General features: G+C 48.0%; 3 protein-coding genes across 3 annotated transcripts; 1 reads left to right on the top strand and 2 right to left on the bottom strand.

Annotated features, from left to right (window-relative positions):
- Positions 1-4,017: 4,017 nt before the first annotated feature.
- On the bottom strand, positions 4,018-4,368 carry LOC135288340 (feather keratin 4-like). The gene has a single exon (XM_064401695.1). The coding sequence runs from the start codon at positions 4,366-4,368 to the stop codon at positions 4,018-4,020; it is 351 nt and encodes a 116-aa protein (XP_064257765.1).
- Positions 4,369-9,342: 4,974 nt separating this feature from the next.
- LOC135288225 (feather keratin 1) lies at positions 9,343-9,648 on the bottom strand. Its single transcript, XM_064401567.1, has one exon. It carries the CDS (start codon positions 9,646-9,648, stop codon positions 9,343-9,345), a length of 306 nt encoding a protein of 101 aa, XP_064257637.1.
- Positions 9,649-11,424: 1,776 nt separating this feature from the next.
- LOC135288235 (feather keratin 1-like) lies at positions 11,425-11,730 on the top strand. The gene has a single exon (XM_064401579.1). The coding sequence runs from the start codon at positions 11,425-11,427 to the stop codon at positions 11,728-11,730; it is 306 nt and encodes a 101-aa protein (XP_064257649.1).
- The last annotated feature ends 1,858 nt before the right edge of the window (positions 11,731-13,588 follow it).

Genomic DNA, 13,588 nt, shown 5'->3' on the forward strand with positions numbered 1-13,588 from the left:
ATTGGGCTGTGAAATTGATGCCATTGTTTCTATCTGCAGGAATTACAGCTGCTTTATTTTAAATCAAAATGGAAAAGTTCAAGGTTCGGCTCGAGCCATCTCATATTTCTGGAGGATTCTCAAAAAAAAATTCCTTGGCTGTTTTTAGCTGTGCATTCCTCACTATTTCTCTATACTTTAAGAAATTAGCAGCTATTTAAAAATACTTCCTATTATTCCTAATATTTCTGGGAGTTAGTTGAGGAATTAACTTGCATAACACCATCCAGAGTTTGTTTTCATCTTTTAAAAATTTTTCTTCATTCTTTTTATTCCTCCTTCATCCGAGCTTTGCTTGGAAAACACAAAGCAAGTTTCAAATCCAGCTGTGAATTTAAAAACAGATCTGGCAACATTTCAAATCTGTTTGGAGACTTCCTTGTAACCAATTACAATAAATATTGTTCCAACTAAAGCCTTTATTTCATTGTACTCTCAGAATGACTTAATGGCCTGGTTTTGAGATGAATTAAAGTGAGCAAATTAAGAGTTCACAGATTTTTGTCATCAAGGCCAGACCTAAATATTGAGATTATAATTAAGACTTTTTGCATAATGTGAGAACATCCTCCTGAGACACCTGTGAGTGACTGAACGTCTGAAAAAAGAGATCTTTAATCAAAATGGAACTGGGAGGTTACTCACAGTCATCCCTGGGTAAAGTGTCTGGGCACAGAGGTGACCCCAAAATCCATGGAGAAGCAGAGGGAATTTCCCTGGCAAGACTGGCATCTGCAATTCGTTGTGAATTGTAATTAATTAGCTCATTATGAAGAATCTGTTCCTCAAAGGCTTGGAACCTCTGAGATGGTTTTTGGGGTAGGCAGAGCCTGGGACCTCACCCCTCCTCGAAGAACCCCCCCTGAAGGCACATGGAGATGTGAAATCCTCCATTTTCACATCTGACTGGAGCTCATTTCGTTGTTAATTTCCTTCAGATTCTGTCACCAACAATTTTAAAATCATTCAGGTTTGGGATTTGTTTTGGCATTTTACTCCGGACTAATAAACTTCAACAATTTCTGTTGTGATTTCTGGTTTTGTCCAAAAATTAATGTCACTAACTCCTGGATGGATCTGAGGAGGATTCCTGCAGAGAGCCGGGGTAGTGTGGAATTCCCAGCTGGAATTCTGATGGGAACAGCAGAAAACAGCTCCAGAAATTAATTCACACTCGAGGGCAGAAATTATTTACTCACCAGAACCTCTGCAAAACAACACACCCAAAACGGGAGGGTTTTGTTTGTTTTTCAGACCTGTTTTTCGCGAGCTTTCAAATGCAGATTTTAATTACGTTTCAAATTGGATGAGTGCAATTAGTGCTGCCCTGGGTGCCAGCTCCACCTTCTTCACAGAACGTTTGGTGCCACCCAGGCTGGTGAATTTGGGATTCTGATCCATTCCTGAGAGCTGGGATTTGCCGGGAATAATCGTGATAAACCCCATGCAAAAAGCGTTTCTTTTCCAGGAGAAACCCGATTTCCCCTTTATTTCCTTTGCTCGTTCAGGAAGGAAAAGATCGTGGCTGGCTTGTTTGGAGCTGGAGAGCCAGGATCAAACCCATTCCTTGAAAACTTTTCCATCCCGGGAAAATGAAGAAGGATTTGGTGCTCGAAATAAACTCGAGTGGAAATTTCGGGTGGAAATTCAGCCAGTCCTTTAACTCTGGAGATCACAGAACCATGGAATGATTTGGGTTGGAAGGGACATTAAAGATCACCTGGACCATGGGACATCTTCCACTACCCCAAGCCCGTCCAGCCTGGCCTTGGACACTTCCAGGAATGAGGAATTCATGGAATAACCTGAGCCAGGGCCTCCTCACCCTCACAGGGAGCAATTCCTTCCCAAAATCCCATTTAAACCCCCTTTCTGTCATTTGGGACTCATCCCCTCTTGTCCTGTCACTCCCTGCCCTTGCCCAAAGTCCCTCTCCAATCCACACACCCACAATCCTGCATTTCTTTACCCAAACATGAATTTTAATACCACTTCCATGCCCAAGTCACCCCCATTCCCCCCCAAAATCCTGTGAAGTCACCAGGGTGTGCAGCAATTTTCACAACAAATTAAACACGAAGATGGATGTTGGAGATTAATTTAAATGTTGGGGGTTAGAGGCTGTGCGGTGTCTGAACCTGACATCAGGAGAAGCTGCTTTTCATCCCATTTATCACAGCTCAATTTGTCCCTGCTGGAAATTCCTGCACAGAAAGGATGCAAAAAGCCGGGATGGGGAGCACTCAGCAAAAGATAGGAATTAACTCCAAATGAAGAAGGTTTGTACAAAGACTGGGCTCGGACTTCAGAGGAATAAAGGACTTCAAAGTTGCCAACACTTCTTGCTAATGGCTCGAATATGCAAAGCTTTGGCTCCCCCAGGTTGTGCGGAGATCTGGGCCCACATCCCCTAGGTAAGGACTTCAATTGAAGTCGGTGAGTCAGGGGAACTCAAAGGACTTCACCTAATTCAAGGTAAACACCTTCAAAAACGTTAATTATTTTATTAAACCTTTCTATCATTTATACTTTTAAAAAAAATAAATTAAGGCGAATCTTCATCTCCTTAAAATCCTTTAACTCCTCCTATTTTCTCCACATGAAGATTATCTTCTTTTTTAGAGTCTGTTCTACAAAAAGGTTTTTCTATGAAAGGTTTTTCTATGAAAGGTTTTTCTATAAAAGGGGAGTCCTTCTCCTCCCTATCCTCAAACTCTCCACAACTCAACAGCGCGCAATCTTTTCCGATATGTTACAAAATCTGTTCCTTCTAGTAGGGATCCCTCCCAAGAAAAATTTGCTTTCATGGGTAAAACTGAGATAACCCAGGAACGCTTCCTCCTCCTCATCCTCCCCTCCAGGCACAGAAACTGCTCTTGGAGGGGAGATCCCATTTTGGGAATGGCCTCATTAACAGCCTGGCAGGGATTCCAGCTCCCTAATTAACACCCGGAGTTCCTCCAAGAGGTTGGGAGCCCTTGGATGGAGAACCAGGACACACCAACCCCGGCTAGTTGAGTTTGGCACTCCCCACACTCAATTAATGCCTTTGGAGCTCCCGGGACAGGTGAGGCACCAAAGAGTTGACAAATTACTGCATGAATTGAAATTTGTTGCATTGTGTTAGCTCTGGAGCCCTGGGTGTGATGGAACAAAGGGTTGAAATGAATGCCGGGTCCTGGAGATGAAAGAAGCTTTGAGGGAGGTTTTTCATCTCATGCCAGGCTGGGACATAAACCATGAGCAGTTTAACTCCTGGGGACAGCTCAACCTGCTGCAGACATTGTTTGTATAACTGGGTTATTGGAATGCCCCAAACCTTCCCAACAAGAGAATTTCTTCCCTTTTTTCCCCTGCAAAATGGACTGGTTTAGTGCCTTCAGTGGGTGTTGCAAATCTAAATCACATCATGGAGGTGTTCTGAGTTCTCCACAATCCAGGCTGAACATTCTCCACATTCCCAACATTCCCAACTCCCCCAGACTATTGATGATCTACTCAGTGACAAATTTCACCTAAAAAAATGAAACTGAAAAAGTTTCAAATAAGAACAGGAGGGGAGGGAAAAAAACAGCGGGAGACTCTGGAGATTACAATAAAAGCATCATTTTATTTATCCCAACAAGAGTATTAAAGCCCTGCAAAGCACCAGGGGATAGTGTGGGGGGGAAAGGCTCAGCTCAGGGGGACGTGTTCCCAAGGCAGAGCTCTTCTTCCCGTGCACCCTGAGAACCACACCCCGCCTACTCCCTAAACTTAAAACTTTACACCGGGTAGTACCAAATACCCTGAGCAACAGAGCTACAAACAGGACCAGAAACGCCCAGGAGTAAAACAGGAGCAGTGGCCTCATTTCAGGGCCTGATGGACTCCGTTCAGGTGGAGCTGTGGTGATCTGACCCTGGTTTGGACACCGTGAGCTCAGTCCTGCTCCAGGGATGGGCTGGGGTTCAGCATTCCTGGTCTTCTCCTCCCACCTTAGTAGAAGCCACTGCGGGAGGTGTTGTAGCGCCTGTAGGGCCGGCTGTAGCCACTGCCCAACCCAGGGTAGCCAAAGCCCCCAAGGCCGCCAAAGCCCAAGGAGCTGCCCGAGTTGATGGGGACACCCTCGGCGCTCAGAACACTCCCAACAGCTGCGGATGCCGAGGATCCCACGGTGGTGTTCTGTGGGAAGGAGCTGAGGATGGGCCCGGGCAGGGTGACCACCACGGGGGATGGCTGGATGACCACGGTGGAGTCCTGGCACTGCCGGACACAGGGCTCGTTGCAGCTGTTGGCCAGCGGCGTAGGGCCGCAGGACGTGGGGGGACATCGCTCGTAGCAGGACATGGCTCAGGATGAGGTCTGGAATACAGGAGCACACCTGAGGGCAAGGCAGGAGATGTGTCACACCTGCATTTACTCAGTTCATTTACTCTTTTTAGCTCAGTTATCGGGACAGAGACTTTCCAAGGAGCCTTTTAGGAACTGAGCCAGGAGCTGAGGAGGAAACCAAACTCTTAAATAAAGAGAGACAGAGGCTGAAATGTCCTCTGGGCTGTCGGAGATCTGGACAAGAACTGGCAGCAGAACAAAAGAAACAAACCTGCGTCATTAATTTAATTGTAGGATTTTGATTGCACTTCTGGAGAGACCCAGCTCCGCACACCCAGAGCGTTGGGGGAGCAGCAATTAGGAGTAAAACCCAACCACAGATGTACCTGTGGAGAGAGGTCTATGGGCAGCTGGAAAAATGAAAGGGAGGATTCGTTTCAAGGCTCCAACTTTGCCTACAAAGAGGTACAAATTTCAATGACAAATTTCAATGTCATTAAGCAGCCTTGAAGAAGAGGTCTTTGGAATTTTTCCCAGACAACTCATATATGGATGTGAGAAAAAGCAGGAATTCCATGGGTTCTATCTGCACCACAGCAATAAAACCAAAATTCTCTGATTTCTAGGGGGTGTTCAGCTCTGCTCTGTTTTTTCCTCTTCTTTCCCTTCCACCCCATAAAGCCTGACCCCACTTCCCAGAATTCCAGGAGATGTCTTTGCACTCTGGAATGAAATTTCCACACTTGGCAACCCAGCTGACATTCCAGGATAGAAAAGACCCTCCAAGATATAAAGTGCTGCTGAAATGTAACTGAGCTGCCAGATTTTCTATTTTAATAAATAGTTGGAGTTTAAAAGGATCTTTCAAGACCCCAGAGTTCCAACCCCTTGCAGAGTTATTCCACGCATGCAATTCGTTAATCTTTATTAGTTCTAATATTTTCTATGTCATTTAGCATGTCTGAAATCCAGCGCTTGAATAAATTTCTATCACAAGTTCAAGGATCTCTATAGCCAAGTCAGGACTCCAGAAATTCCACGATTCCAACAGCAAACCCCAACTTTTTAAACAGAAAAAGTCTCCCCCCACCAAAAAAAAAAAAAAAAAAAAAAAAAAAAAGAAGAATCCAGCAAGCAGCAGAACACTGTGGGGAAAAAACCAGATTACTAAAAGGCAAGAACTCAGCAAACAGAGAAAGAAGTGGATTTGGACTAACCTTGCTCACAAAAGAGGAAAGAGGGAAGAGAAGTGGTAGGAAGGAGTTGGGTTGAGTTGGTTTTTATACCTCAGCCCTGATGGCCTGGGGACCACAGACAGCCTTTGTACCTGGAATTAATTCCCAACGAGTATGTCCTGAATGTCAAATGTTCCACCTGATTAAATGTTCTTTTCCTCAGTGCTTATTTACTTTGGTTTTATTTCCTCCTTATCTTCTGACAGACAGATTCCGTCCCGCAGGTTTCTCTCATCTCAGGAATTAGGGACCAAATTTATTCCAGGGCCACCTTTCAGTCACAACAAAATCCAGACTCCGGCGTATGTTTGACTTTAGTCATAAAGAAAAATACCAAGAATGTCTATAATACATAATTCATCATTCCAAGGCGTTCTTTTATTAAGGGTATGAGTGTAAATCCTTAATAAATTCCTGTCTCCAGCAATGCTCACCAGGCTCTGCCTCCAGTCGGGCGTCAGAACAATCTCAATCCTGGGTTTGGGCAAGGCCCTGCCTATAGAGCACATCCATCCAGCCCTGAAATCCCACAGAACCCAGGTAGGAAGTGCCAGAATTGTGGAATTCAGAGACAAATTGCCAGTTTATCACATCGAATTCAGATGGTTTTATGGCATTAAATGTGGGTAACGCAGTTTGGGGCTCAGCTGGGAGAACAAGGGGACATTTAATCCTGATTTATCAGTTCTTTTACAAAGGGGACCTCTAAACCCATCCTGTTCCACCTCAGATCACAAACACCAGTCAGAATCATGGAATCATGGAATGGTTTGGGTGGGAAGGGACCTCAAAGCTCATCCTGTGCCAATCTGTGTGCAGGGACACCTCCCATGATCCCAGGTTGCTCCAAGCCTTGTCTAACCTGTCCTGGGACACTTCCAGAGGTGGGGAATCCATGGAACCACCTGTGCCAGGGGGTCACCACCCCCACAGGGAAGAATTCCTACCCAAACCCAACCTAAATTTCCCCTCTTTCAGTTCTACCTCTTTTCCCCCTTGTCCTGTCACTCCCTTTGGAAATTTGCTCCCCACGTTTCTTGTTGGCTCCTTCAGGTCCTGGAAGGCCACAATGAGGTCACCCTAAAGCTTCTCCAAGCTTGGAAAATTCCTCAGAGGTTTTTTTTGGAGATGTGAACATTTTAATTGACAATTGTCTGTAAGTGGGTCAGACTGGGAATGGCACACAAAGAGTTTGGGCTCCGCTTGGATTTGATCTTGGATCCCAAGGAGGCCACAAGTGAACAAATTGCTGAGGAGCTGGAAAAAAAAATGTCTTTATTAGACTGTGCTTGAAGTAATTTGACGTTGACATTATTAGAGTTGGTCTAAAAGTACCAGAAATTAAAAGTACCCATAAATTGGGAAGATGAAAGAATTTTTAATGGGTAGATGAGGCTTCTCACGCAATGCCAGCCTAAACCTAGACTGGGAAACAAAAGCAGGACAATTCCTTTATCAAGAAAAGGTTCCACTTGCTTAAATATGTGTGAGAACTAATTAATGCAAAAAAAAAAAAGATGCTTCAAAAACCCCATAAAGTCAAAAATATCTAAAGAGTTCTTGCACCCATTTTTCCACCTGAACATCCAAGGGGGACATGGCTTCTAAACCGTGCTCACATTCTTCAGAACTTGTCTCTCCAGTGATTTCAGTCATTGCAGGTGATGGATCAGACCCTTAAAGATACAAAATTCTGCTTGAAATTGAACTGAGCATCTCCATTTAATAAAAACTTCAACACCCTGCACAACCCTCCTGCTGTGCTGGGTTGGGAAGATTCTGGAACATGGCTTTTTTCCATTTTATCCCCTTTAGGTCAGCAAGGGGAAATTTCAGGGTATATTTCTCCTTACCCAGACTCTTCACTCACCCAAATTCCCCTCCTAAACCTGTCCTGCTCTGTGTCCATTTGCATTGTGGGATTAATAGACAAAATAGATTAAATAGATTAAATAGATCAAATAGATTAAAGAGATTAAATAGATGAAATGGTTTGTTGGCAGTAGATGCAGAACACATTTCCAAACCCCTTACATATTTTTCAATAAAAACAGATTTAAACCATCTTTTAAACCCAATACTTTTTAATTGGTATTGCATCAATTTCACACCATAATTAAATTGTGATAGCACAGAAATCTTATGTGTAACATTTTTATCAGCAAGTGCCATATCTGGGATGTCACTTAAGCTGACCACAAGGATTTGTTTTTGTATTCAAAAAACTAGAAAAATTAGTCTGATCATAAATACAACTGCAGCGGTTCTGTCGTGCGGAATGCTGCCACCCTTGGATTCCTCGCGGATCCCAGGGAACAACTCATCCCACCAGTCCCTCTGATGAATTGTTTGGAAAATTTGCCCATGGAAACCTCTTTTCCAGCCCAGTCTCCTCTCAGTCTGGGACATTTTCATTCCCCAGATTTCACTTTTTTGGCATTGCTGCCTCAAGCCGTAGGCAGAAAGGGTCACCAGCAGAGTTCCTCTGCTCCCTGTGACACGGGAATGGCTGGAGCTGTGCCAGGGAGGTTTGGGCAGGATTTTTGTGGAAAATTCTTCCCCTCCCGAGGGTGCTGGGCACTGCCCAGGATCCCAAGGGAATGGGCACAGCTCCAGGAGTGTTTGGGCAATGCTTCCAGGGTCGTTTTGGGATTTTGAGGTTGCTGTGCAGGACCAGGAGCTGGATTGGATGACCCTTGAGGGCCCCTTCCAATGAGGATATTTTAGGATTCTATTCCATCTATATGCTGAACCCTTCTCCTCCCAAGTTTGTCAATTTGTAGGCAAATATTTTTTAATAAACTTTAAACAAAGCATAAAACATTTGAATAGAAAACCCCACCTCTTTTGCCTGTTCTGTGGACATTTGGACCAGCTCCACACCCGAATGCCAGGAGCCTTCTCTCAAGTTCCTCAAATATTTTTATCTCAGCTCCAGGATTATTTAATTTTCAAATAGATTTTATTTCATAGCTTTATTTTTATTGAATCTCTTTTGGTTGCCACAGTGGAAAGTGTTGCTTCTGCCATATTAATAATCGCTCAGATTCTCAAGCATTTCAAAGATGCCAAATAGGGGACAAGATCTAAAATCTCTCAAGCTTAAACACCAAAAATGTACTATTAAATACAGGGGTGGGATAACAAAATTTGGGGGGAAACATCCTAGAAAGAGAAATAGATTTGAGAAGCTGTTCAGTGCTTCTCAAGAGTGTAAAAACCAATGAAACTATTTTCATCAGATGAGTTGTGGTGACTTTTGGATGCACATTTTCCTCTGTGAAATCCTTGCATAGATTTTCACATAATTCTGCCCCAAGGGGAGGTAAAAATGGGGAGAAAAACCACAATGAAACTCAAAATCAGATGCAACATCAGTTTAATGATAAACAGTCAAGTAGCTTTCAGCAAAAACAAAGGGAAAATATATATTTATGAAGGTAAAAGAAACCATTCCGACTGAGAGACAGAAAGCAAGACTCCACCTTTCCTTAATTCCTGAAGACAACCCCTCCACTGACTGTTGGCAACCACAGCATTAAACCACTGTGAAATGCAAAATCAGAGACAAGGAAACTCTTCAAAAGCAGGATATTCAAGGCTGAAAGAGGCTGCCCACGAGACCAGACAGCACCTGCCTCCTTTCCTCCTTGCCAGGAGGGCTGGAGGGGGCCCGAGGCCTCTGGAAACGCTGGCCAGCAGCTCCAGGGGACACTTGGCCTGGGGAGGCACTCACTGGACGTTCAGCCCGGCTCTAGCAGGGCAGGCACCTGCGGCCGCAGTAGCGGCCACCAAGGCCAGAGAGCCCCGAGAGCCCAAAGCCCCCCGAGTTGATGGGCACTCCCTCCTCGCTCAGGATGCTGCCCACGGCGGCGGAGGTGGAGGATCCCACGGCGGTGTTCTGCGGGAAGGAGCTGAGGATGGGCCCGGGCAGGGTGACCACCACGGGCGAGGGCTGGATGACCACGCGGGAGTCCTGGCACTGCCGGACACAGGGCTCGTTGCAGCTGTTGGCCAGCGGGGTGGGGCCGCAGGGCCGGCACAGGTCGTAGCAGGACATGGCTGGGGCTGGAGGAGCACCTGCAGAGAGGGCAGGGAAAGCACACACAGGGTGTGAGGTACAGAGGGAGATGCTGCTCGCAGGAGGAAGCACAGCCTGGGCAGAAGGGACAGCCTGGAGAGGGAGCAAGGGAGGAATTCAACAGCCCTGAGCTCAAAGAGTTCCCTGCAAAGAGATCCCAACATCTCCCACCTCTCCCCAGGAAAAAACTACCACAAAAACCTGGTGAGAGCAGGTTCAAGGAGACTCTCAGAAAGCACTATGGAGAGGCAAAGATTCCACTGAGGGCCAAGGCAAAAGAGAAGAGAAAGAGAAGAGGGAGGCAAAGGCCCTTGCAGCTCACCTGTGTCACCGAGGAGGAGAAGGCAGGAGAGGTGGATGAGAGCTCTTCACTTACTCTGCCTTTTATACTGTCCCACACAGCCCCGGGCCCACGGGCACCCTCAGCACATGGAACGTGTTTACCAAGCTCATCCTGCATGCAAAACATCCCCATTAGAGAAATGGGGACATTGCAATGCTGCTTTTTCATTTCCCTGTGCAGGACATGCCCAGTCAGCCTCCCAGGCTCCTTTCAAGTGCCAGGATTAGAGGCCAAAATGTGTCTGGGGGCAGTGCCACGTCAGCAGGGCCGGGTGATGCAGCAAGTGCTGAGGAGTGTCCGACATCCCAAATAATTCCAGTCCTGGCCCTCCAGGGCAGGACTTTAAAGTGTTTCCCGATTATGGAGCTGGGTTCCTCAGGGCCCTGAGGTTCCAGCCTGGCCGTTCCCCTGCGAGGGTCAGCTCTGTTCCTCATCTCTGTCCCTCTCCAGGCTGGGCGCTGCTGCTCTGGCCTTGGCAGGGGCTGCCCCGGGGGGTTTGGAGTCGGCATCCCTTGGAGTGTTCAAAGGGAAACTGGCCATGGCACTCCGTGCTCTGGGCTGTGTGACAAAATGGGGATTGGTCCCAGGTGGAATTCAAAGTTCTGGGACAGCTTTTGCAATCTCAGGAATCCCTTCAGGCGAGGGACCAGCCCCAGTCAGCCCCGTGGTGCCAATGTCCACCAGGAGACATAGGGTGGCCTCTGCACTTGAAAGTCCTGCCCTGGAGGACCAGGGGCTGACACCAGATTGTCAGTGGGACACTTCTCAGCCCTGCCGCCATCACCTGGTCCTGCTGACAAATCATTTTCCCTGGAAATATTTTGGCCTCTAATTCTGGCACTTGAAAGGAGCCTGGGAGGCTGACTGGGCACGTCCTGCACAGGGAAATGAAAAGGCAGCGTTGCAGGGCAAAAATAAAAACACTAATTTTTGTAATTGCGATGTTTTGCATGCGAGATGAGCTTGGTAATCACATTCCCTCTGCAAAGACTGTCCCTGGGCCCGGGGCTGTGTGGGACAGTATAAAAGGCAGAGCAAGTGCAGGATCCCTCATCCACTTCTCCTGCCTTCTCCTCCTCGGTGATACAGGTGAGTGCTTTTCCCTGTTTCTATTTCTTTTCCTCTGTCTCTTCTGGCTCCCACTGGGGCTTTGCCTCAGTTTTGTTTTGCTGGGACAGTTGGTGATCCTCTCCATTCTCTGTGCCACACTGCAGGGAGGTGGGAGCAGGTCTTGTCTGTGTTTTTAGGGTCCTCTTGAGGACTACAATACCTTGTCCTTTCAATCTCCCTCTCCAGGCTGTCCCTTCTGCCCAGGCTCTGCTCTTTCTCCTGCGAGCAGCATCTCCCTCTGTACCTCACACCCTGTGGGTGCTTTCCCTGCCCTCTCTGCAGGTGCTCCTCCAGCCCCAGCCATGTCCTGCTACGACCTGTGCCGGCCCTGCGGCCCCACCCCTCTGGCCAACAGCTGCAACGAGCCCTGTGTCCGGCAGTGCCAAGACTCCCGCGTGGTCATCCAGCCCTCGCCCGTGGTGGTCACCCTGCCCGGGCCCATCCTCAGCTCCTTCCCGCAGAACACCGCCGTGGGATCCTCCACCTCCGCCGCCGTGGGCAGCATCCTGAGCGAGTCTGGGGTCCCCATCAACTCGGGGGGCTTTGGGCTCTCGGGGCTCTCTGGCCTTGGTGGCCGCTACTGCGGCCGCAGGTGCCTGCCCTGCTAGAGCCGGGCTGAACGTCCAGTGAGTGCCTCCCAGGCCAAGTGTCCCCTGGAGCTGCTGGCCAGCGTTTCCTCGGGGCCCCTCCTGCCAAGAACAAAGGCAAACGTGGCCAGCTGAGGCTTCTGCTTGTCCTGCTTTCTTCTGCGCCTCCCTGGGCCCTGCTCTGCTGGCCCAGGGGCTCAGCCCCAGCCCAGCCCAGCAGCAGGCTCCTGCTGCTCCCGCTGGCCCTGTACCCAGACCAGGCAGACGTGTATCCCACTGCTGTCCAGGGCTGCCTGCATGGCCCTGCTTTGTTTCTTTCTTCACACTCAATAAAGTTCATTCTGCATTGAAACTGGAGTCTCCTGGAGTTCGTTCTCTTTTGGGATCCCCAACTAAAGCTCCTCCATGGGGGAGGTCACAAAATCTCAATTTTTGGGGTTGGAATACAGTTCCAGAGTTCACGTGGCCCAACCCTTGCTTCAGGTGGGACAGCCTTGAGGGATTGGCTTAGGTGCCAATGGCTTCTCAATGTATCCAAGGATTCACACTCCATAATAACTTCCCTGGTCCATGTGTTCCATCACTCAGTAGATAAATGTTTCCTGGGACACCTTCCATGGCTCATGTCCTGTGTTAGAGGTTTTACAGCGACTTCTGTGAGCCAGAGGGAAGTTTGAGAAGAGGATCCATGTTCACCCCTGAAAGAATTTCCTACCAAGGTCCTTGACACAGAAACCAAGAAAGAAAGAAGGAGAAATAAGAGAAAGCTGCAACTGCCAGTTCCAATGAGCACTTTGTTTGTCTTTCCTGACCAATGAGTAAACTTACGAGCTTTGTAAGAATGTATAAAAAGCATGCATGCTATAACAAAACCAGGTTTGAAGGCTTCTGACAATGGAGTGTTGCTTGGTATTGTGACCGTCTCAACCATGACAATGTCTTTCATGCAACAGATTCCCAAGGAGCTGTCACCCTTCATTTCTGCCACCACAGCATCCCTTGTACCCTCCTGTCCCTCCTGGAGGGCTCAGGGCTGCAGGCACAGCTCAGGAGATCACAGGGACACGTTGGGCACAGGGAGAAAATTGCTCGGGTGTTGAGTTGTTGTGTGGGTGGTGATGCAGAGGAGGACCAGGTACTCCTGCTTCCTCCCATGTCTTCTACTCCCTGTCATTCAGGGAGTCACAGAATTGTGGAATATCCAGACTGGAAGGGACCCAGAAATCATCCAATCCAACTCCTAACCCTGCACAGACACCCCAAAATCCCACCCTGTGCCTGAGAGCGTTGTCCAAACACAAGTAATCCTCACTCGACCTGGAGCAGAACGGAGGGGTCACAGACCATTCCAGGGATGGAGGGGTCAGAGACCATTCCAGGGATGAAGGGCAGGGAATGGAGGTCTCAAAGGCCATTAAGGGCAGTCCCTCAGTGCTGACCATGGGACGAGGCCAGGCCTGGTTGTCCCTGCATGTCTGAGTGTGCTGACATGATGGAAGAGCAGCCCATGACCTTGCTTCTGCTTGCCTCCAGTGTTTTCCTGCTGACATTCCCAGACCATGAGTCCCTCTGATGTGTTTTGATGTCTCCTCGGAGAGCTCTGCAGGCTCTTTCCACCACCTGCTACTGAGTTTGGGTGTAGGCTCCCAGAAGGGATTTTGAGATTTGGGGATGGAGAAGGAGCAGTGGGAAAGGCCCAACATGGACACTTGGTGCTGAGTGGAGCTGGTGGGAGCAGTTAGGGTGTGTTGGGGAGCACTTTCTGCTTTTCAAACATCCTCCTGTTGACTCGAGGATGCTGGGGGCTCTCCACAAGGGCATGGAAGGGCAAAGAGCACATGGATTTATCTGGATGTGAAATCCCTGATTCTTCAGAGTG

Source organism: Passer domesticus, chromosome 32 (assembly GCF_036417665.1).
Source record: "Passer domesticus isolate bPasDom1 chromosome 32, bPasDom1.hap1, whole genome shotgun sequence".
Classification (NCBI taxonomy): domain Eukaryota; kingdom Metazoa; phylum Chordata; class Aves; order Passeriformes; family Passeridae; genus Passer; species Passer domesticus.